The sequence below is a fragment of the Phymastichus coffea genome, unplaced genomic scaffold (assembly GCF_024137745.1).
Source record: "Phymastichus coffea isolate CEN01 unplaced genomic scaffold, Cenicafe_Pcof_1.1 PCOF00300, whole genome shotgun sequence".
NCBI lineage: Eukaryota > Metazoa > Arthropoda > Insecta > Hymenoptera > Eulophidae > Phymastichus > Phymastichus coffea.
The window spans coordinates 23,943-48,110 of NW_026707111.1; the positions used below are offsets into that span (position 1 = coordinate 23,943).

Sequence of the window (24,168 nt, forward strand, 5' to 3'; positions counted from 1 at the left end):
GCGTCATCTTACTCGCTGTTTATCAGCTGGCTTGGCTTTGATGCCTGTAACACGGCGCATGCACACCAACAGCAGCCTGGTTGGCAGTTGTTACAGGTTCTCGCCCACAGTCATCGTGTTATAACCCTCGTCATCGTGGATTTCTCAATTGCGTCTGTGCTGTGTTTCCGACTCGACACACACGCCATTGTGCGTTTTACATACACGTGCAGTATTTACATTTTATGAAAATGGAGAGAATACAGACCAGACCAAAGCATATAAAGACGATACATGAATGTTGCGCGTGTGTTAGTTACCTATATAACGCGGGCGAACAGGTATTTGGTGAATGTCTTATGTAAACATTCAGATTGAACATATCTAGTGAATTTTACGTGAGTATATGTATACATGCTGCACAAGAGTTTATCGCTGATGAAATATTAACCGATTATTGTAGATTAATTATAATTAGGATTTGCTTGAGATGAAGAAAATTAACCTGTGATACAACGTTACGAGCAGTGAGAGAAGGGTAAGAATCTAAATACCATTTTGATGTGTTTGTAAACATTAAAATTGGATTTCTTAAATGAATGGTTAATTTGCATCAAGAGAAACATTCTTATTATGACTATCATAGGGTGCATTGTTCTCTCGCGCTCTCTCTCTCTCTCTCTCTCTTTCTCTCTGAACGTGTCATCAAAGTTATTTTTAAATCATAACGATTTGAGTTTTGTTTTGTCTCTTTCCATCAGCTCATTACTGAATATAGTATGTTGCAATATGCAAATAGTATTTTAAAGGGTCAACTCAAGTTTAGTCAGCAGAGAAAAAAATATTTTGGAAATTTTTTACGAAGCCGTTTGGTCTTTGAACAAGTTTTAAACTTTACCGGAAAAGCGTAAACTGTCATAAAGTTGAAACATTCGTAATTGACGTCATAATTATTACGAAACATACAGTTTTCTTCGTTAACAAGTCAAAGCAGACAGTAAAACATCAAATATACGATGCTTCGTCTATTTTCGTTCGAGAGAGAACTTTGTTTTATTTCTCGTTTATCAACGAAAATAAACTAACAATGTAACTAATCGATATCACACATGCTTATTCAGACATCCGAACAGATAACCGAGATATTCATTTCTGCGACTATCAGTTTCGTCAGTACAAGACATGGCGTCCAACAGCAACGAATGGGCAGCGTTGCCACAGCGCAAGCGACCTGACAAAAGGACTCGTGATAATCAGTCTAAAGTACTGGCACAGCTGAATGAAATGTTTGATACTACCTTTGGGGCTGATATCGTTGCTACTGTTGCTCATCATTTCCAGTATAAGTGTGAGTATCACTGCAATTATTAGTTATACATTGAAATTCTTAGAGTTTTTATGTTCACGGCCGTTTGAATTGCCGCGACCTTGAAATTCGCAATGTAAAGTCTAGTCGTTAAAACGTTGCATTGGAATTGGAATGCTAATATTAACATACGCTGATAAAGTCTTTGTGAGTTTATTCATAGAAGTTTGCTTTTTGAATGTTTAATAAATTTTTTTTTTGAATTCTCAATATTTATTACAGGTCGTGTCAATACATTTTTTAAACCTGTTTGAGTGCAAAAAAATATAACTACATGGTATTTGCATTCCAGTGGAACCCGCAATAGAAACTTTAATAACGTTGTCTTCACAACCAGCTATTCAACCAAGTAACACGGACTTCCTGGAAACATGTACTTCCGAAGATGATTTATGGCAAACAGACGAGTTTCCACCAACAGAGAATCCGTGGATTGAAAGTGGAATCATCGACAACGAGGAAAATGAAGATTTGAAAAAGTACGAGGCGTTGAAAGACTCCGATTCTCCACAATCGAATGATCAAGAAGAAAAAGTTTATGACGATGACAAAGATAGTTTATCGCACCAGATTATTGGAGGTCAAGCGAGAAAAATTGAAACTGCTTCGTTGTGTGGCTTGAAAGTGCAATACAGACCAAAAGGGATTGATTACAAGTCAGATGATGATGCTGATGTGGTGATCGAGGATGAGGCCAGTGATTATAAGGTCGATCCTGAACCTATCAGTGTGTGCCATTTCCTTGCGAACACCACGCAATGCCCTCCGAAAAATACTTTCCCAAAGGTAGTTATTAAAATTCTTCAATGAAACTACCATTTGATGCTTGAGAATTTTTATAATACGTTTTTTATCAAGTATACACAATGGCAAAACTCTTAATATTTATCTATCTTCTACAGTATCTTATCAAAATATATAAAAAAATTATTTTTTCATCCACAGGTCGAATGTATAAGCACGCCCTCACCACCGTGTACTCCACGTCATCAATTGCCTACTTTACCATCCACAAAACCCTTAACAGCTTACGAGAAGGATATTCAACGTATAGAGTCGGATATCGCTAAAGGCTGGAAAATTCTCATTATCCTTCGCGGATGTCCTGGCAGTGGTAAAACGTACTTGGCACAGAGCATCGTCAATCACACAATGCACGGCGACTTTCAAAGTCATATTTTTAGCGCTGATCATTATTTATCGCGTATAAATGGCGGTGTATATGCGTTCGATCCAAGCAAACTTCACGATGCACATGCTGATTGTCAGAGTAAAGTTGCCAATGCTGTCAGATTAGGAATTAGTCCTATTATAGTTGATAATACAAATACACAAGCTTGGGAAATGAAACCTTATGCTTTAATGGGGGTGAGTAGTTAATTTTTTCAATAAAGTTACATTTGACATAAAAAAAATAATTAAAAATATAACTACAAGAAATCATAATTCCGTTCCTTTATGATAAATTCTGAACAACTAATGAAAGATACCGAAGCCTACCCAGAGAAAAGCTATAAATATTTACAACCGCTTTAACATTTTCACGATTTAAATAGTCCTCGTTGAATAGCCTCAGTAATAATGAGGAAAAAACATACTTTGTTCATGGAATTTTTATTAGTGTTTTTTTTCATTGATTTCATCCCTAACTTGTAAAAATAATTTTTACTTACAAAAACAGTTAAATAAAGCATTGACTTATTTTTTTAGGTAGATAATGGCTACATTATAGAAACACTTGAGCCAGACACACCTTGGGCTCACGATATTTCCGAACTCGCAAAACGCAACCAACATGGAGTACCGAAACTGAAGATAAAATTGATGATCAATCGTTTCGAACGGAATATCAGTGGTGATCGTTTAATTCGTATGTTCAATCTTAGTTATGCTCCATACCATCGACCACCACAGATACGCAAATTGCCGCCATTGTCTGGATTAAAATCTACAACTCATATTCGGGTAAGTAATTGTGACATCTCTGTGCACTTTTTTTATACGATGTCATTCATTTGTTATGAGAATTCATTACATTTTCTACGGAAAAAAAATCCTTTTTTATGATTTTCTTAGACATTTTGTTAAAATTTAATCAGACATTTGATAAACATATAGATTTTGAATAATTAAATATCCAAGATGAGAGAGTATGCCACAATATAAAAAATTCAATACAAATACATCATTCCACTCATTCAAAGAGGCCAAAAATGATTAGTAAAACGTTATTAGCAAAATGATGTGTTTATATTGATTATTTTTAAATTGGGGTTTACTCTCTGATCTTTAATATTTAGTTATTGCAATTTGAAAAATTCAAAAAAAATTTATTCATATTGCTTTTTAAGTGATATTGAATTGAAAATCTGTTTGATTACCGGTCAATATTAAAAACGTTATTAAAGGCTGGAAAATTCTCATTATTCTTCGCGGATGTCCTGTTTATACGCGATAAATAATGATCAGCGCTAAAAATATGACTTTGAAAGTCGCCGTGCATTGTGTGATTGACGATGCTCTGTGCCAAGTACGTTTTACCACTGCCAGGACATCCGCGAAGGATAATGAGAATTTTCCAACCTTATATAACGTTTTTTCTCAATATATCACACTTTTAAAAGTTTCGACATAGATATTTTCCAAATATATTTTCCGAGTATATATCTGCCTTATTTCTCAATTAATGTAATAGAATCAACAATGTTTATTTTTAAATTACAGAAAGAAAACGCTTTGAGTACAATAGCCAAAGAGTACTCGAATTTGGAAACACTATGTAACACCGACGTTATACCCGATCCCCTTCCATGCTTCACAACAATGCTGTCGATCGAAGGAAACTCTTTCAAAGAGGACAATCTTATCGAATTGGCTAATCTTGGAGCTATAGGTTCAGAAAGAAAGATTCCAAATTCCGAGGAAGTAAATGCTGACCAAAACCCCGTCGATATGTCGAAACTTGGTGCAATTGGTTCAGAGAAGATTCAGAAAATATCAAAGGAGGAGGAATCTAAGGAAATTATAACGAACTTGGTTGAAACTGAACCATTGGCCAAGTTGTCACTTAATAAAGACAATAAAACAGAAGCGAAAATGAGTAGATCCGGAGAGTTTGACACATGCCAGGAAGAAGAGGATTATTTCTTAGACGCTGAGGAGTTGGTGAGTCGTGACTCTGAATCGAGCAAGAATTCGGCGACACCTAGCGATCACAGCACAGATTTCGAGAAGGTTGACATGAACGATTTTGGTGGTAATCCCGAGAAGAAAACCAACGAGAAGACGCTAAAAAATGAAGTTGTGGTTGGTGGATTAGGTATGATTTTTTCTTACATCAAGAATTCTTTCCTGGGTAATGAAAAAGAAGAGTCAGTATTATCGCCGAAAGTTGAAAACGAAGAGGTAAGTACTTGAGCAATGTATGGAAGAAAAAAATGTATGGAAGATTACGATTTACAGACTGCATCGAAAACTAACAACGAGCCCGTCGAAGAAGTGAAAAAAGAAAGCGAAGAATTGACAACTAATATATTACCAGTTGACGAGGAAGAACACGACACACTTTCTCAAAAACTATCAAATCACACTGCTTGTGACGTAATTAATAAGAATTTAACTATCAACGTGCAGCAGAATATCGACGTAGTTGATGAGGCACGAAGTGACAATGACAAAGTTGTTAAAGAATTGTTAGAAGCCTGTTCGGAATTCCAACTTATCGAGAACCTTGATTATACTCTTAGACAAGAGGAAGATGACGATGAGAGTATCATCTCGGAGAAAAGTTTCGCACAAGAGTTGAAGGTAATGATTACGAGTGATTAGACTAGCGCAATTGAATACTTCGATTTTTTGTTGTACATAATGCGTAGATCAAATACACAATTTTCTTTATATTATAATTTTATTTTTTTTCTCCTTTTGTTTATTTACACTACCTGTAGAATTTGCAAGATTTCATGAAATCCAAAGAGAATGATGCCGGTGCGGCGAAAGAGTCCATTGATACTATTCTCAATGACAAGAATAATATTCTTAAAGAACAGCAGGTATATTTTTTATTTTTGTTTCCCTTTACCTTTGAATGTTTTTTACTGACTGGAAGATATTTTTGGTATATTTGTCTAGTAAATAGTAGTGAATATAACGGACTATTTTTTTATTACTATTGTAAAATATTGCACAATAGTTCAACTTATAACATCACTTTTTGTTGACTTTAAAAAACGAGTAGATTCTGTATTCAATATTTTTTATGTATATTGACGCATATAATTTTGAAAGCGTTGAACCAATTTTAAGAAGGTTCTATATTTGAATTAATTTTTCAAAATAATTGTTTGTGTATTCCTCTGGAATGGCTGTATCAGTTTGATCAGGCAATATTTTATTCTAATGGGTATGCTCCCAAGTTGGTCCTATTTAATTTATAAGAAAGCCTGCACCACATTGCGTGGCGTCCTTAAATTGCAAATCCCACCCTCTATGCGTTCATATTTATGACACCATCTGGCAATTATCTGTATTTTCAAACTGACCGTTTATTCTTATTGCACTCAAGTATACTGGTTGCTCATTAGACAAAAAATTAGATAAAATTTTAATATCCATTCTATATATTCATTGATACGACACAAAGACTCATTGTTTAAATAACTATCGATTTGAAAAATAGTCAGATAGCAAAAAGAATCATCTATTTGTATAATAAAATTTAGTAACATTTGAATAATGTCATTATTATGTAGTTATAACTGTGATAACGACAAAATATTATTTATTATATTTTAGTGACCTTTCATTATTAGTTAATATTCTTAATTATTTTTTGGAAATTGATCTTTTTTAATTAACTTACGTAGAGTACATATATATCTATACCGTCTTGCTTTTGTATTCAGTAAATTACATGATATTTTAATATTTTATACATTGATATCTTTTTAATTACCTAGTTTAACAATATGACTTACGATAGTTGATCATTAAAAAATTAAATAAATTTAATATTCACACCATTTTTATCCACAGCATATTTTAAGATAATCATTCTATTGTTTATTACAATTGTAATTTAATTTAATTTTGACGAGTGACCTAACTTCAACTAATGATTTTCTAATTAATATGGTGTAGAATCACAACAGTCCTCCAGCAGAAGTGTTGAGCGATGACAACGGTAACGCAGTTAACAATATCAACTTAATCAGTTGGCACGAGTCACCATTTCCCGTGGAAAATGTACCGAATTTGCTTATCAACATTGAAGATGAAGCTCAAGTTAAATCCGTATTACATGACAAGGAAACGTTCACGGACCCTTACGACTTCAATGTCGCCTTTATTGGTGCCGACGATTTCAAGGTCATTAAAGCACACAATCGAAGTATTAATGAGGGGAACTTGACTGTATTGGATGGTGAGTTTATGGTTGTTTCAAAACGAAATTAGGCACGTCCTGGCAATAAATCACTACTGAAAATCATTAGATAAAATCTTAAATTATAACTTTCAACAGAAAGGGGTGGGATTTTCAAAAAAGACAGCCACTTTCTATTGGCCATTTCTCGATTTCCATAATTATATTTTAATAGGCCCAAAATTTGCTCTCTCTTCCCCCTCCCCTCTTCCTCTCGTATAAATGTTTTGATGCACGGCTAAACATAGTTCAGTATTGCAAGTGCTTCCACGGTGATCCTTTCCTTTTCGAATCAGAAAAAGTACCATTTTTTCGTATTTTATAGACACGACGAATTTGAGACGCAAATTGATGTTACACAAAGGCACGATGACCAGGGACAGAGATATCGCACATCTTCAAGCTATTTTCAACCGTAAAGTCGATCCCCAGCAGGAGTATCGTGGCGAAGAGTTGGTGAAAAACTTCAGTCACATCCCAAGTAAATACGTTCTCGAAGTGTACGACAATCTGTGCCAAAGGGACTTTGATTGGGCAACTGAATACCTGATGCAGTTAAACTTCGAAGACGTTAATATGGCGATGTCGATGACCGAATCTGAGAAGGAAAAAACACTCATTGGTCTTGAGGAGAAAGTGATTAATTTGCCCGAGGATGGAAGTGAGTTTTTTTATTATTTAATTAAAAATTGTTCACTTTTTTATTTAACAACGCGCTTATTTTGCGCGTACACATTCTTTTATTATTCAAGATACAAAAATAATGCAAAATTTTTAAGCGTCTTGAACAACTTTTCACCAGTCTGAGAATTCCATTTCAGGCCAATCTTATAATTTTAAATTTTTATATTAGATTTATACTTTAAACAAAAAACAGAATACTTACTGGATATATAAATATATTCATATAGCAATTACATGTACTTATTATCTTAATATAATAGGCAGACTGTAAATAAACTTGAAGCAGGTAATAGTACATTACGATACTCGCTTCGCTCGGGTGTAAACGCCACACGAGACAAGAATATACTTTCCCGCACTTGTATCGTAATGTACTATTGTTAACGTTTTATATTATCGTTTACTTGCACTGGCCTTCAGATAAATTAATTATGAATGATTGATCGTTAATTCTCATAATTCGAAAGCAGTTGAGCTATCAAATTGTAAGAGATTTTTTAGTGAGTTGAGCTCGTTAAAAAATAGTACATTACGATACAAGTGCATAATATGTGTATTAATAATTAACATAATACATAATACATAACATGTGCCGTACCGTATTTTTTGATACGACGTGTGGAAAGTGCGATTTTCAACGCACGTTTTCTGTCGAGCGTACGGGAAAGCCGCACTTTGCGCACGGAGTGTCGAAAAATCATTATTATTCATAATTTATCGCTAATGACAATCTTCATCTTCAGCTGCACAAGAAGTCAAGCCAACACCGAAGCAATTTACAAACAGTTCTGAATCAACGACCAAAGTTCCACAAAAACAATCACGCAAATCTCGTAAGTATCGAGACAAAAACTTCAAGTCCCAGAAGTTAGAGGAGTTACAGCGCGAGTTACAAGAGAAATTCGTGCTAAGTAAAGATTCATACCCATCGCACACTTTACGTGTAAAACGTTGGAAGAATCGGGATTTTTCGCCAAAAAGGCAACCAGAGCAGAATCTTATAAGTTTCGATAATAACCAACCCAAACTTGACGAAATAACGAGATTTGAACATCCTGCTGCTATGGACAATGATCAAGAAACAACTTCCGAAGAAACAACTTCCGAGGAAGATTCTAGCGAAGAAATAATGGAGTTGAAACTCGGCTATGAATTTATTAGAACTCTCGAGGCTGAGTTTGGTAAGCCAACCTTTCCAAAATCAGATGGCTTGTTTCCCGTGATAAAGATCAGAAAGTCTATGGCACAGGAGCTATATGCCTTGTGGATTGACAGCATGCAGCAACAATTGTGGACTATGCAAAAGCAATTAGATGGGATGATCGCTAGAGGTAAGTTTTAATTAATAAGATACTTATATTTTTCAAAATAATTCATTTGGGTTAATATATTGTGGTAAATATTCAGATGCAGATTTCGCGAGAAAATTAGAAGCTGAACAAGATGAGGAAGTGCAAAAGGCTATAGCAATTAGTGAACCAGAAGTACCAAATTTTAAAGAAATCATGGACATGGAAATGGCTCTAGCAGTTTATCTAAAAAACCCGGTTAGTGATAAAGAAAAATACTTAAAGCTGTAATCCAGCATATAAAAATAAAAAATTTTTTTCAGAAAAAAGATTGCAAAAGTGCATCTCTCAAACAAATGGAAGTCACGTTAACGAGAGACACTTTGGTTGAAATGTTCCCCGACTGCGATCGAGATATGATAAATGACATTTACACGGCTCACAATTGCAATTTTAGTGAGACGGTAACAGTCATCAAAGAAAATTGTTTTACTACGTGTAAACTGACGATGGCTGATATACTGAAAAAGCGGAAACACCTTTTTGATGAGGTACAAAAGGAACGAGACTATCAAAAATCCCAACATAACGATAAGGTAATTTGACATTTTCAAAGATTGATAAATTTAAATTATTGAGTCAACTGATGTTTAATTATATGATTATAGGAAAGTAAAGATGTAGACGAAGCTCGTGGTGATATGTATGAATCATACCGATCTATGTCTTATGAAGATGCTATGAAAAAAGCTCGCGAATCAAGATCCGAAGCTCAATATCAGTTAATACTTCGAAATGAGAACTATAGAAAAGCAAATGAACATTACCGGAAAAAGAACCCACAAGTTGCTGCTTACTACTCTGATGTCGTAAGTGCATTATTTACACACGAAATGCAAATTTTATTTAAACAATAAAGCATGTTTTTCGTTCTAAGGCAAAATTACACATTCGAAACATGGAAGCCGCAAATTCAGCAGCAGCCTCAGCCATTCTCGCAGCTCAAACTGGTGTGCTCGACGTCAAAAACACCATCGATTTACACTATTTACATGTCTCCGAAGCGAAAGTGGTCTTGCAGATTTTCCTGGATCGTCAGCTAAGCCAATTGTCTCCTGGTGGGCGTAAAATTATTTTTATTATAACAGGAAGGGGATTAAGAAGCGTTAATGGTCAGAGTAAAATCAAGCCTGCCATCGCCAAAGAATTAAATCACAAAAGGTTTAGGTGAGTAATCTTTAATTAATATCGTACTGTTGTGTAATAGTAAAATAAGATTTTATTTTATTGAAACATTGATTACTATAGAACTATTTTCGTATGTTTCAGATTCACAGAAGTAAATCCTGGTATGTTAAAAGTGGTTCTAAAGAAGAAGTGATTACCATCGTTAAAATAGTTTATTATATTTATAAATTTATTTTATTAATTGACAAAAGCAATGCTTGTTTAATGTCATTGCATTAAGGTTATAGCATACTCGACATACTAGTATATTACTTACATTTTTATGTAAATGAAATTTTTATTTAACGGATCACTATTTTATCGATAACACATGATCTTTAGGAATAATTTTGCATCAAAAATAAGGAACGTTTTGCATCAAAAATAAGAATTAATTATTAAATTGTTCGATTTTTAGAACAGAATCGTTTCATTTTCCTGTGTTAGTTGTAGTTAAGACCTCCTGGTCGATGGTCTGCCTTTTTTATAGTCGCTGATTTTGTTAAATTATTTGTCTAACAAATGGGAATCATTATCAAAAAGTATTACGTAGTTGTTTCTTCAGAAATGTCAATTTTTATGGACTAGGAAAACATTAGGAAAGAAAAACGATTATTACATATTTTAGTTTTATATCAATAGTAATGGAATGAACTCAAATAAAATAAAAGTAAAAAATTTATTTATAAAATTATATAAAAACAAGAGAAATTACACAAAAAAGATTAAAACTTGAGTATTCTATATCCTTAATTCTTACATAATTATTTTAAACACTTCGATTGATTTTATGTCATGTTTTATTCCTCGTTAATTTGCATTGTTAAAATAAACAAGGTGAAGTGATATATATTTATATATATACAAGCACGAAGATAGTTAAACAGTGTCTGCAATACACATTTGTTCTACTTTTTCTCTTTTTAAAACGTAATCAAAGAAGCTGCCTCTAATAGATACATATATATATACTATATATTTTTTATGATCACTGACTGCCATTGACGATTTTTGACCACATTGTTACTCTAATTTTCACTATTCTGACATGAGCATACTACATATTCACTAATTTTGTTCTTTAGACATAATATAGATATATAAGAGTTCATCGAAAATTTTTCTATTACAAAATGTATTGTCATTTTTTTATGTAAAAGATATAAATATATGCGTTTGTACAAAAAAAGAAATAGACTGTAGACAATTTATTTCTCACTGGATTAGTCTCAGTTGATGGCGGCTATCGTCGCGTTTTAGCATCTTTTTTTAATGGTGATATGATGGATGATGGTTTTCTCGACGGCAGACCTAAAATATGAATATCAATTAACTGCAACCACTTGAAGTAAAGCAATGACCCTCTTCGCATATAAAATACTTTGTACAGGATCTTCGAGTATATACGTCGAAGTGACAATTTTCACGTCGGGCTTGACGAAAATCGAAGGCAGCTGATTTTTGCTAAAATACAGCGTCAACGTCACGGCTCTCAAAAAAAAGGAAAAACAAAACAAAACTGTCATTACTTGGCCGCGCGATCCTCGCGCAAGAAGAAACTTCGTCGGGTGGCGGTAGGTCCATTCTCGTCATGCGACTGCTTTCTCAGTTCTGGATTGAGACGCTAACGAATGAAGATTAATTTACCAGAGTCGAAGTGCTGCGGTTCCGAATGGCGAATGCTCACATTGTTCGGGCGCTTTTTGAGGAAATAGCGTCCAACGTGCGTCTGTCTCAGCTCATCGAGTCGCGCCGGCATTCTGGCATTCGGAGTCGATTCAACTATCCGCGCCGCGTTCACCAACTGCAAACAACCGCATGAGATGTTAATTGCATTTTAAAAGTCGAGTGGTAACGAAGCTTGACGGTACTTGAAATCTACGCTGCTCCAGATACGTCAGGACCGATGGACTTCGCCATTGCGGTTCGCTGCCGGGTATTACCGAGCTTCTCGTTTGCTTTACCGCCTCTCTCATCCTGAATCACCGCGAATTAACGTCGAATCGCGGCCGTCGATAGTAAAAAAGCAAAACCATTCGCACCTCAAGTCGGCAAAGTAACGGTGAGAGAGCAATGCTGCGGCAGCGGCTCTGTTCTCGGGATCGTAAACCAGCATCATCTGCAAGGCTTCGAGACCAGAGCTCGACAGCCTGGGCAGCAGGACGACCAGTCCGCGGCCCTCGCGCATCGGAAAGTACAACTCGCCGTTGCGCCTCCTCGTGCTAAACTCGGATTCGGCCGTCGCTATCGGCGGGCAAGTGACGTTGCGGTCTTCGTCGGATACTCACATTCGTCGAAACTTGGCGATGAGCCGCGGGTGCGGAGTGCCGAGGACACAGTGGATCTTGGAGATCTGATCGATTTCGTTCTCGCCGGGAAACAGCGGCTCCAAGCTGCGCGCGCGGCCGGTTTTACAGTGTCGCGCTTCCACGCGGACATACCCGAGGATTGAAAAGCTGGCTCACGTTAGCAGCTCGTAAAAGACGCAGCCGGCAGCCCAGACGTCCATCTTCGGCCCGTAGAAGCCGCCCGTGAGGAGGCACTCGGGCGAGCGGTACCAGCGCGTCGATATGTACTCGGTGTAGGGCGGCCGGCCGTTGGGGCTGCGTACCGAGCCGAGGTCGCCGATCTTGAGGGTGGTGCCCTGGCGTGCATCCGGAGTGTCAGGGAGAGAAGCGGGCCGGCGCCGAATGTCGCGCGCCTTACCTTCAGCAGGATGTTCTCGGGCTTGATGTCCCGATGGAAAAGGCCGTGCTTGTGCAGATGCGCGATGCCTCTGAGCAGTTGGTACACGTAGTTCTTCACGCGGGCCTCCACTATCGGACGCCTGTCGAGCGCGCGCGCGCGCAAAATCACTCATTGTCGCGGGAAAACGAGAGGCTTCTCATACCCCTTCCGATCGCGCATCAGGTCGTAGAGGCTCATGTCCATCAGCTCGAACACGAGGGTCACTCGTCCAGGCAGCATCTCACTGTTGGTCGGATCGAGCGCACGAGCAACGATGCGACGCGATTTGCCGGCGGTCTGTTCCTACTCACTGGTACGTCTCGAGCATGCACAGAACGTTCGGGTGTCGTGCGATCTTCCGCATGGCCGTCACCTCGGCCGACTCCAGAATCTCGCCCACGCTGAAACGGAAGCGCGCGGTCGGGCCTCCGAGCGAGCGTTCGCGCCTCGCCTAGACCTACCTCGTGTAGATCTTCTTCAGGCGTTTCGCGGCGTACAGCGCGCCGCTCTGCCGTTCCTCGCATCTCAACACCTCGGAGAACGAGCCCTCGCCGATCTTGTCCAACACTTTGTACTCTGCGAGCGACAACAAATTTTTTTCCCCCGACACTCGTTACCGCGCGACCGAGGCTAAGATCGGTCCTATACTGACTGGCGTGAAAGGAAGCGCACATGGTCAGCGAGCAGCCCCCGAGGATCGCGTCATGGCTAGGAATCTCCGCAACTCCAACCAAAGAAAGCTGCGAATCCGAGTGTGCGCGCGCGCACTCCCTCGTGAAGGCACACAGCGAGGGAAGAAAACAACAGCCAAGCGTCGAGGTGCGTCAACGCCGCGACTTACGGCGCGGTCGCGTTTTTGTTTCTCGCGCGCGCACACCGAAGCATCGGCGATGCTCGGCAGCGCAGCATCGTGGATCGTCGGAGCGCTGCGTTTTTTTCTTTTTTTTTTCAGCGTGTCGTTCCGTTTACACGAATCGTCGAGTCCGCACACATATATATGTTTGCTCGATACATCCGTCGGAGCGTTCTGCCGCGCACCGCGTGTTTGTTCATTTTCGGAAAATCGGCTTGCCGCGCAGTGCGCACCATCTCGCGGAAAACCGTGCTTTCCAATTAATATAATAAACCAACATTTCCCGATGCGACGTGCGCATTCGTAAAAATCGTCCTTTTTCAATGATTAAAGCGGCGAACTATCAATTATCTAACTGTGCCGTGTCGTCTATACCACGGAAATTCTTTTTTTATCGCGCTTAACAAGAATTTGCGCCGAAAGAGAAGCGACAACTTTCGTTTAAAATCAAGCTTTATACGATCCGACGAGTTCTGCGTTCGCGAAATTCGATGTTTTCATTGGTCGCGGCGAAAGTTTTGAAAAATCCGCGTGCATCGAGAGATTCGATTTCCGAGACAACGAAAATTCTCGCGATATACAGCTGCTTGCAAATTTAGTTGCCGCGCCGCTGCTGATCATCAAAACCAACTCAGAAGCGAAGCCCCGAAGCGACAGCGTAACGGTTGAAATCAGCCAAGAGCACTTGGAAATCGGAGCGCTGGTCGGCAAAAGTGATTACGTTAGCCTGCAGATAACATCGCGTAAAAGCTGGCCGTCGCGTTTCGCCATTTCCAGCCGATGCTGCCGCCGCGGATAAGCGCGCGATATTCGCGGCGCGCCTCTCGAGGCGAGCTCTCCCCGCCACCCCTCCAGTATTTCCGTCCGACGCAACTTCGGAAAACTAATCAAGCCGCGAACGGGAGGGCGAAGAAGCTGCGCGAAAATTTTCAAAGGGCGCACCGTGCAAGTCTTTCGACGCGTCGCCGCCTGCGTGCGCGCGTATCACGTTTCTCCTGCGCGCGAGCACGGGCGTTTCTAATATGATTCGGCGGCAGGCAAAAGTTGAAACTCAATTTGGCGCGCGCGCGAGGACGTGACTTTTTTTTTCAATTTCTCTTTTTTTTTTCGTTATTTTTTTTTGTTCCGCGGCATCTGGCTTCGCCGCGCTCGTCGCGATTAGCCGATTCGCCGAGAGAGCTTCGTTCCGATTAGGTGGAAGCCTCGCAAAATGAAAATTTACAAGCGCCGACGAGTATTACGACGCGCGGGTCAATTACCGAACGGTGGCTTCTAAACTCGTAATTGCACAGCAGAGTCGCGCTCGGCTGTCGTCGGGACGAAGGGAGTTGGAGGGGAATACTTCGCCGGGCCAATTGGTTGGTGATTTAAACGGTCGGAACATTGTTTTTGAGAACGAATGGCTCGTTGGTCTGGCCCGAAAAGGCATTAATTCGTCGTTTTCTTGGAGGAGTGCCCAGAGGGGGCTGCTCGCGGCGCGCGCTCTATCGCCGCGACCGCATGCCCGAGTTAGCTCGATCCGGTCGCGCGCGGGTGCGTCGTTTCATCGCCCCCCCCCCCTGCCCCTCCCCCGGCCACTCAGCGCCGGAGAAAAATTAATGCCCCGATCCTCCTTTCATTGCGAGATTAATGGAGGGCGAGTTGGCCTCGAGCGAGATCGACGTCGACTTGCCCGCAGCGTAGTGGCGCCTCCCCTCTTGGCAATTTGTCTCGCTCGCTCGGCCCCCTCGTCGATACACGCGTCGAGCTCGGACGCGCGTTCGCCCTTTGCTCCTCGGCCACGAAAAACGGCGCAGAGCAATTATCATCGGGGACGACGCCGCGCTCGCGAGCGTTGCGCAAATCCCCGGAATGACATTTGGCGATTGTCGCGCGCGTCCTCGTGTCCGGCTGCGCCCTCGTCGCAGCATCGACGCGTCCTCGTTAACGGCTCCGCCCTCGCCAGCGCTTGTCAAATTGGCCCGGCGTCTGTTTTTTCCCGGGTCTTTCCTTTTCCTCCGCGCACGGGTTCGCTGATGAGAGCGGCGAACTTGCGAGCACGTTGCCGCTTTTTACGGCGCGCGGAATGGAGAGCGCCGCTCTAATGAATCGATCAGCGGTGGAGCGAGTGTCGGGCTAACGAGCATAACAATCGCGCCTATGTGTGCGCGAGGGCAAGGAAAGTAACGCGCGTTAGTTGAGTTAAAATTACGCTAAAATGACTTCCCTTTGGCTTGGCACCGAGAGAGAAGTTAAGAGCTTTGTTCTAGCCGGTATATACCTACAGAGAGGAAAGTTGGGCTTTAAAGCCAAGAGCGAGCGCTTCATTTCGCAATTACGCATTCAGCAGCCTTTCGTGTACATCTATATATGTATATTCGCGTCTCCGCCAGCGGGGCTGTGGTTGCGTTGCCGACTACTCTCGCGCGAGCCCTTATCGTTGAGCGCGGGACCGAGGCGAAACGTTTCCCCATTGGAAGAATCAATCTACGACGCGCGGCAAGAAGACCGAGCAGCGCTGGTACGCACGACGCGGGTGGAAATGGCGGAAGGGGTTGCTTGGCGCGTTTCGATCAACTCCTTCTCTCCCGCGAGCGCTGTCTTCTTTTTCCGGGGCGCCCCTCCCCCCGTCGGCTATCGCGTCAGCCACCACGATGACGAGTGCGCCGCGAGCTCGGCTGTGTGTATCCGCGCGTCCAAATTTCGCTGAATCACTCGGCGCATTAGCGGCGTCGAGCCCCACCCGCCGACCCAACAATGCCGACACGCGCGCGCGCGCGCTACAAGGGTCGGAGGGGGGCGAATGGAAAAGCGATGAAAGTGTAATCCATGACGAACGACATCGCGCCGAATAATCCCCTTGCGCCCGCCGCGCTTTACATATACATGCTAGCGCGTGCCGACACTTCATACAACGCGCCTCTTGCGGAATTGCCGCTGCTCATCCTCGCGAAAGTGTCGCGCCCACTTGGTACGCGATCGTCAAACTGATCGATCGACTGATACGCGCGCGCAAAGCTTTCTTTTCGAATCTCGAGTATATCATCTCTCGCCCTTTCTCTCATCCCGGATAATCGGGGAAAAAGCTGTAATTGCCCAGGTTAAATGAAAAGCCGCAACGGTTAAGTGGCAAATTGAACGCGGCTTCGCAGGATTTTAATTACATCCGAAACGCGCGCGCACGGCTAATTAAATGCAACGAGCGCGCGGTTTAAAGCTGTGTATCGAAAAGTAGTACACACGATAGAGAGAAAGAGAGAGAGAGAGAGAGAGAGAGAGAGAGAGAGAGAGAAAAGAAAAAAAGAGGAACGCGAGGACGGAACAATAGCGCTTTTGTGCGTCGGACTTGGCTCCGCGTGCGCCGCGAATGTAACGAGACAGGGAGGATATTTTCAAGTCTCTCTTGCGCTTGTTATCGCGTTCGCCGCTCGCGAACTCGCCGATATTCCAAATGACGAGCTTCGCCTCGCAGGAAAGCACAAAAACTCCCTGTTCGCGCGCCCGGGACGGGGCGATCTCTCGCTCGCCCGACTTGGCGGCTATAGGCGCATCGATTAGAGAATTGCAACGTGCGAGCCGTTAATTTGCCGCCCGCGGCCGGTAAAAGTCACGCCGGGCAGTATATTGAACGCGGGGATCGATGCGGCTGCATTCGTGAAAAAAGAAGAATATAAATAAAGAAAACGCCTCTTTTTGGGCGGTTCGGTGGTTCTGGCGCAGCTCTTCCGTTCGTGAATGACTACTTTTCAGCTCTTTAACGACGAGCGAGCGCAGATAAAGGGGAACTCGCGAGCTTTTGGTTCGAAGCTACTGCGAGCTAGTCGTTATCTCTCTCTCTCTCTCTCCCTCCCTCTCTTGACGAACGTGTATCGCGAAACAAAGTTTATTCCGAATCGCGACACACAGGCTAGGCAGGGAGACAACGGTTTATACGTAGGAATTAATCCGCGTTTGCTACTCTAACAACGCGAAGCCACTTTACCTGCCGCCAAATGCAACTTGTTATATTGTTACGCTCTGCTGCGCTTCACACGATCTTTCCTTATTGTCCTTTGGCGGCTTTTTTTATTTTGGTTTTGGCGTGCTTTGCGCGCGTCGCACGTCGCTAAACTTTTTTAATTAATATCGGCCGTCCTTTTTTTATTTTTCCCTTTCAAGTTCGACTCCATCTACTTTGAGAGGGACTGTAATTTAAAGCAGCATGTTACTTCAATTACTTTACCTGGCTGTAATAGGACCTCCCTTTTGTTGTTCAGCAGCGGGGCCAGGCCGGCAAATGTGCGCCGGAATGGGTCAACTCGAATTTTTTTTTCCCCCGTCAAGCCACGCTGAGCAGCAATAAAATTGCATTCGCTGCGAGTCAAGACGAATAAAATTGCAATTAACAGCGTTTGATGAACACGGAAAGTCCAATTTTATTTTCGCATGTCAATCTGCGCGTACAACTAGCGTTATATTTACATGAAATAATCATAATAATGATAATAATAATGGTAATAATAATGATAAGAGCAATATAACAGCGTTTTCACATAAATATCTCGCATACAAACAATTATGCAATTAATCAACGCGCGCACTATGTGTGCGTCTTTCCTCCGCTTACAATTTACGCGGTGTCAGGCGCAATTTCACCAACACAATTCGTTCTACATTAAATTCTAGCAATAAAAACACTCGCGGCGCCGTGTACCGAAGTTACAACCGAAGTTACAACGAACAATCGGCCAGTTTGGCCTTAATCTCGGTGCGATTGCCAGCAACTTACTCGGCCGCTCGCTAGCTTCTTGCGATCCCTCGTTGCCACCCGCGGCGCCGCGATACGCATGCACACTTTTTCAACGGGATATTGCTCGAGAACCGGGCCGAGTGTGGTTTGCGCGTCGTCGACGCGCGGCCGAGCGAGTATTCGTCTACCACGCCGATACGAGTAGCCTTGTCAAAGAAAAAAGACAAATGAAGAAAAAGAGAAGCTGGCGTTGAAAAACGTCGAGGCCCGCGTCGACCGAGATTATTGCTCGCGGGCAAGAGAGCACGTTAAATGTATTGGCAGGAACGAGAATATCGCGCGCGTATCCTCTCAACTGGCTTTCGATTGAGTATATCGTTTGCGTTCGCGGCCAAGGGAGAATCGAACTTTCCGCCTTGCCGCGGCGCTCCGTTCGCGTTCTCTTCTGCCCTCGGCCTCGGGAATCCGTCGAGATACGCGCGAGTCCGCGACCGCGACCAGTTTCTTTGGGCCTGTGCCGGTCATCGCACGCGAAGCGCGCGATATCCATATGTAAGCGTAGGGCTGCTCTTACATGGGAGCGGAAAGCGGAGAGAGCGGACAAAAAGAGAAAGTTTTGTCCGCTGCGTCCCTAGCCGGCGTCTTGCGTGGTGCATCCCTCTTCCCCCTCTCCTCTTATTTCTAGCGTCCCTTTCTGTAATTATAATTTTCTCGACAATATTAATTTATATGTCGTACATATATGTGTATAGATATGTATATATTTGTATATATATGTAATATGACAGACATTTTAAATGATAGCTTCTCTTTTTATTATTTTATACATGCTGTAATTAGAATTTTTTCGATAATATTAATTTATATGTTATATATACATATATACGCATATATAACATGTATATACATTAGGCCTGTTCAGAAAAGTGAGGTTTTTTATTTTTATGGCTCCAGTCAATTAAATCGGTAGCTAGTCACATTACGCATAGTCCTGAATTTTTAAACAAACTTAAGTGCTCCCAATTACAACTTTTCGTTCTTATGGGAAAATGCACGTAAAAATGACAACGTCATTTTCAGTACACATTTTTACATTTAAATAATCTATTTTAGTTTAATCTTAAATTTTATTTCTTTTTAGTTTCCAAAATCCTATTATTCATGATGTTTTAACACTTAAATTTAGATAATATGTATTAAATCAATGCATGACAACAATCATACTTTGTCGGTTTCTCAGAGCCTTTCTAATCATCAGAGTTTATTGCAATTTGCACTTTAATATAGCTTTATTCTATAACAATAGATTATGTCAATAGCATTTCAGTCAATACATTATATCATTGTCAAATTGATGAAAATATAGTGAAAATTTCTGTGAAATTTGAACGAAAATAATTCCATTAGCCTAGAGATTACAAGTTAACTCAAAACATATGTACCGCAGCTGCGCGTCTCGCTACCGACGCCGACTACGCAGGTAGCCGGGCGGATCCTCGGATGGCTAATCCTTTTTATGACCTTACCTACCCTTTTAGTTGTTGAATGAACATTGCTAATGGTACAAACATTGCAATATTTATTTATATAATTGAATAGCTGATTAAAATGCGAGTTTAACGAATTTTGAATTTTAAAAATGAATAATTACAAGAGCAACAAACACAAATATAACCAAAACCCTCTCCACTTATTATTCATCTATTTATTTCTTTTTGTTTTTTTTTTATTGCAAAAAACTTTTACATGTTATTAATGATATTTAATCTAAGACAAATAAATAATTTTTATCCGAAGGTGTACGCGGCTACCTGCGCACTCAGCGTCGCCGGTGAAAGAGACACGCACAGCCGCGGTACACATGTTCGCCATGCATTTCGGATTTCACGTTAATTTCTTTTTCATAAACTTTTATAAGCGTTTTTGTTCCCATAATTTGTTGCGCTTAGAGTCACTTAACACTTTCTAGAAATTCACCTCAATTTTTCAAAAATTTTTAAACGCATATTGGGTGGTCTTAAAATTATTTAAAAATTCTGAAAAAATGTAGAGTGATTCCTAATGTAAATAGCTATCGATTGAATCAACTGGAACTATGAAAATAAAAAACCTCACTTTTCTGAACAGGCCTAATATACATATATATAACATTTATATACATATCTATACACACACACATATATATATATAAAATGTATATATATACACACGACATATAAATTAATATTGTCAAGAAAATTATAATTATAGCATATTTAGAATAATAGAAAGAGACGCTAAAAATAAGAGGAGAGGGGGAAGAGGGATGCACCACGCAAGACGCCGGCTAGGGACGCAGCGGACAAAACTTTCTCTTTTTGTCCGCTCTCTCCGCTTTCCGCTCCCATGTAAGAGCACCCTTAGAGCGCGCGCGGGACTTTTATCAGTCATCTCCCTGCCTGCTGAAAATAAAAAGAGAGAGAGAGAGAGAGTGAAAAATGATGCATTCGCGCGACAATCCGTTTCAATCGAACTACTGGTATCGGCCTCGCGACCAATTTTCCATTACTTTTTCGTCCTTTCGCATTGTTTCCACCCTTCTCTTTTATCTTCCTTTTCCTTTTCGTTCATTTTTGGACTTTAGCCCAGCTCCATGCGCGCACGCGTTGGCCAATCTCGACGTTCGCTCGATTCTCCCCGATAGGATGGCGAAAGTTCGCGCTGTCCTATCAAATTACTAAAATTGCGCGAGTTTTGCGCGCGAAAAATTCAAAAGTGCGCGGGGCAACTGCTCCCCCGGTCGCTTATCCGACGGAGCGTCGAACGACTCTCCGAAAATGAAAAAAAATGACAGCGACAGCGGCAGCAGTATCGCCAATGATTCATTTACCGCGACAATACTGAATCGAACTACGGATATAAAAAAAAATAAAAGGATAAATGCACTATAGAATTCAATGCGCTTCGGTTGAGTTCCCTTTCAAAAGGCTTTTTCCCGACGACCATTCTCTCATTACTCCAACAGCGTTATCAATCATGATGGGAATTACATCCAGCCGGTATCCCCGCTAAAAGCCAAGCCGCGAGCAATCTCTTCTTTTTTCATTTCGCGATGGCGAAAAAAAAAACAAAAAACCAAAAGCACAAACACATATTAATCAATCAAGAAAAGAAGCGCAAACATTTCCACTTTTCGATCGATGCGCGCCCGCGAGGATTTGATGGATAACATTCGTCGTCGCGCCGCGGCAATCACATTAACAAACGAATTCGGACGCGCGCTACTTGTCGCGCGCAGCTCCTCGCCGCTCTTCTTTGGTGCGTCGAACAGTCACGGCCAAAATTCGACGTGCGCATACATGTATAAATATATATACATAGTTTTATTAATTTACGTAACAGCGTTGTTTTGTAATTTCCTCGTTTTCGTGCGAAAAAAAACACGTATACGTCTACCAGCTCGCGGGTATATCCGTTATTTGATTATCGTTGTTATTCGCTCTTGACGCTCGAGTCACTATGCTTTTTACGATTATTGAGATAATATCAGTGTATCCTTCGGCCGGCAGCGCCGAAGCGAAAAGCCGGCGCGCGCTGCGGTCTCTTTTCCGTGGCGAAGTTTCGGCTCGAGAGTAGGTGTGGAGCTTTGACGTTGTCGGTGTGCGGCTGCGAGTCGTCGTGGCACAAAGTTGACCAAAATCAGCCGGTCGCAGCGGCAGCGGCAGCAGTAGTGCCAGTGCCAAACTACCTCGAATTCAATTGCGCGACAATGAGTACGGCAATCAGCAAATTGGAAATCCTCTGACAATGCTCCGCGCTGTTCTCAGACGTCACTGCAACATACACGGTAACGGCATTTCGTGAGCGCACACCTACTACACAGCCGTGATTATTGGCCCAGCGCACACGCGCGCGCGTAAGCTTCATTAGTCAATGGCCGGACTCTAATTGAAAATTTTTTTTGCCAACCCCTCGGCGCACGGCTTGGAAATGCCCTCTACGATCGCGGCGTGCTGCCGGCCTCGTCAAGCTTTTATGCATGTGTGCGCGTGGGAGAGGGGAGACTCGGGTCTAATTAAAATTCTTCTCGATCGCTTTCAGCGGCGACAGACAGAAGGAGAGAATTCATTAGTACAATATGAATGTGGATCGTTGCGGCAGGCTATATGTCCGTTCTGACAGTAACCTTTGAGCTTTTTCTATAAAAGACCAAAGAGAACGGGGTGGGGGGGGGGGGGGGGGGGACTGGTAGGAAAAAAGGAGAAAAGCGAGGCTTGAATCCGTTTCTGACTGATGCTCGGGAAATGCGACTCGAAGATAGAATTCGCCGAGGATCGAAATTACAGTTACTCGGCAGCAGCGCCAGCGAGTTCCTCTTTGTCCCTCTCAATTACTTTCCAAACGACGAGGGGGAGGGGAAAAAACCTTCCTTCGTCGACGACGAGGAAAGAAACATAAAAAAACGGAAAAAAAATAGGAGAAGGAGGACGAACACGCGACTCATATACGAAAGTTCGGCGAACGGGGGAAGGGACAAGGCTGATATCAGCCGCGGGAAGCGCACGTCGATAAGCGAGCGCCAGACGCGATCTCCGCGGCGCGCAAGTTCGGAGTGCAAGTTTCGGTCGCGCACCTCGTCGCCGCCAAGTACTTTACGCGTTTTCCGGATAATCAGCGATGCAGAGGGTCTCGCCGCGCTGCTCCCCCGTTTAACGGCCGCAAGTTGCGGGCACGCTCCCCCTCCCCCAGCAGCTCCCCGTCGTTATAAATATCTAATAGAAACTTTGCATTGTGCTCGATACATGTGCGGCGACGGCGGCGGCAGCGGCGATTTGGCAAAGCTCCCCGCTCGCAGCCACGAGATCAATGAAGCATATCCCGCGGAATATTGATGAGGCTGGCTGGCAATTTCGCGCGTACGTAGAGCGCGCGCAACGCATTGATTTTCGCGTCGGCGTTATTGCGGCAATTAATTGCGGAGCGCGCCGGATAACGCGCGATCGCGGCCGCGATAAATAAGCGCGAAGTCGCCGGCGCCACCGGGGACGAGCGTCGCTCGACGAGCCGCGGCAGAAGCTCTCTCTCTCTCTCTCACCTCTCTCGGGCCGTGGCTCGCGCAAGCTCGTGCCGAGCCTGAGCTCGCTCGTCTGCTCGTAGATGCCATCGATTTTGGCGGTGCAGCGCAGGTTCAGCTGGCCGTTAATATAGTGGAACGGCTGCAAGTGAAGCCTCAGCTCGCTCGACTGCCGGCCCTGCTGTTGTAGCTGCTGCTGATGCTCCGGGATGCCGTTGTAGTCGTGCTTCTTATCCTGCTGCCTGCTCTCGTCCTCCACCTGTAAATCACGTCGGACAAAGAGAAGCCGATCAGCTGTGCGCGCAACGGCTGCGGCGGCTCTCTTTTTTCCCTTTGCCGCTCTCCGCCGCGACGGCCGAATGCAAATTCCTCCGCTCAAAGATTACTCGGGGCTCCAGCTACTCGTCGTCGTCCCGCCGAGATATATAATGCATAACTTACAGCTACTGTTCCGAGCTTTCCAAAGATCTCCCGGCAAAAGTTGATAAAGCGACGAGAGGCAGAGAAACGAGACGAGAGAGTTATGGCGCGGCTATATACGTATAGACCGGGCGCCCCCCGGTCCCGGTCGCCCAATGTAAATCTCTGCGCTTTTAACGATATTCATTGCCGATGAAAGATACAAAAACTCGATTTTACGATCAAAAGGGTCGACTTCGTGCCTTTGTTCTCGCCGCCCGTAATCGCCATTCGCAATAAAGCGATTTCCTTAGCGCGTGCGCGCGACGACGACGACGACGACGACGACGACGACGACGACGACGACGAGCTGAAAGAGCCCCGGCGAAAGAAAGAAACGCGAGCGGACGGAGAGGGAGAGGGGTAAGAGAAGAATCGCCTCGTTGTCCCCGTGTAACTGC

At 42.7% G+C, this 24,168-nt stretch overlaps 2 protein-coding genes across 2 annotated transcripts; one reads left to right on the plus strand and one right to left on the minus strand.

Moving 5' to 3' along the window:
• Window positions 1–51: 51 nt before the first annotated feature.
• Window positions 52–11,151, plus strand: LOC131674775 (uncharacterized). Its single transcript, XM_058953600.1, has 16 exons — window positions 52–517; window positions 1,101–1,327; window positions 1,638–2,131; window positions 2,291–2,713; window positions 3,056–3,310; window positions 4,070–4,750; window positions 4,808–5,152; window positions 5,293–5,397; window positions 6,485–6,767; window positions 7,093–7,428; window positions 8,195–8,782; window positions 8,859–8,998; window positions 9,064–9,336; window positions 9,409–9,609; window positions 9,678–9,967; window positions 10,070–11,151. The coding sequence occupies exons 2-16, from the start codon at window positions 1,162–1,164 to the stop codon at window positions 10,119–10,121; spliced, it is 4,632 nt and encodes a 1,543-aa protein (XP_058809583.1). The 5' UTR covers window positions 52–517; window positions 1,101–1,161; the 3' UTR covers window positions 10,122–11,151.
• Window positions 11,152–11,292: 141 nt separating this feature from the next.
• LOC131674779 (MAPK/MAK/MRK overlapping kinase-like) lies at window positions 11,293–23,567 on the minus strand (the record flags this gene model as incomplete). Its single annotated transcript, XM_058953605.1, has 12 exons — window positions 11,293–11,431; window positions 11,497–11,591; window positions 11,655–11,771; window positions 11,839–11,944; window positions 12,010–12,189; window positions 12,256–12,360; window positions 12,433–12,611; window positions 12,674–12,794; window positions 12,858–12,938; window positions 13,006–13,095; window positions 13,156–13,270; window positions 23,330–23,567. Coding segments are annotated over 12 exons (1,566 nt in total), but the record flags the coding sequence as incomplete, so codon positions are not given.
• Window positions 23,568–24,168: the final 601 nt, after the last annotated feature.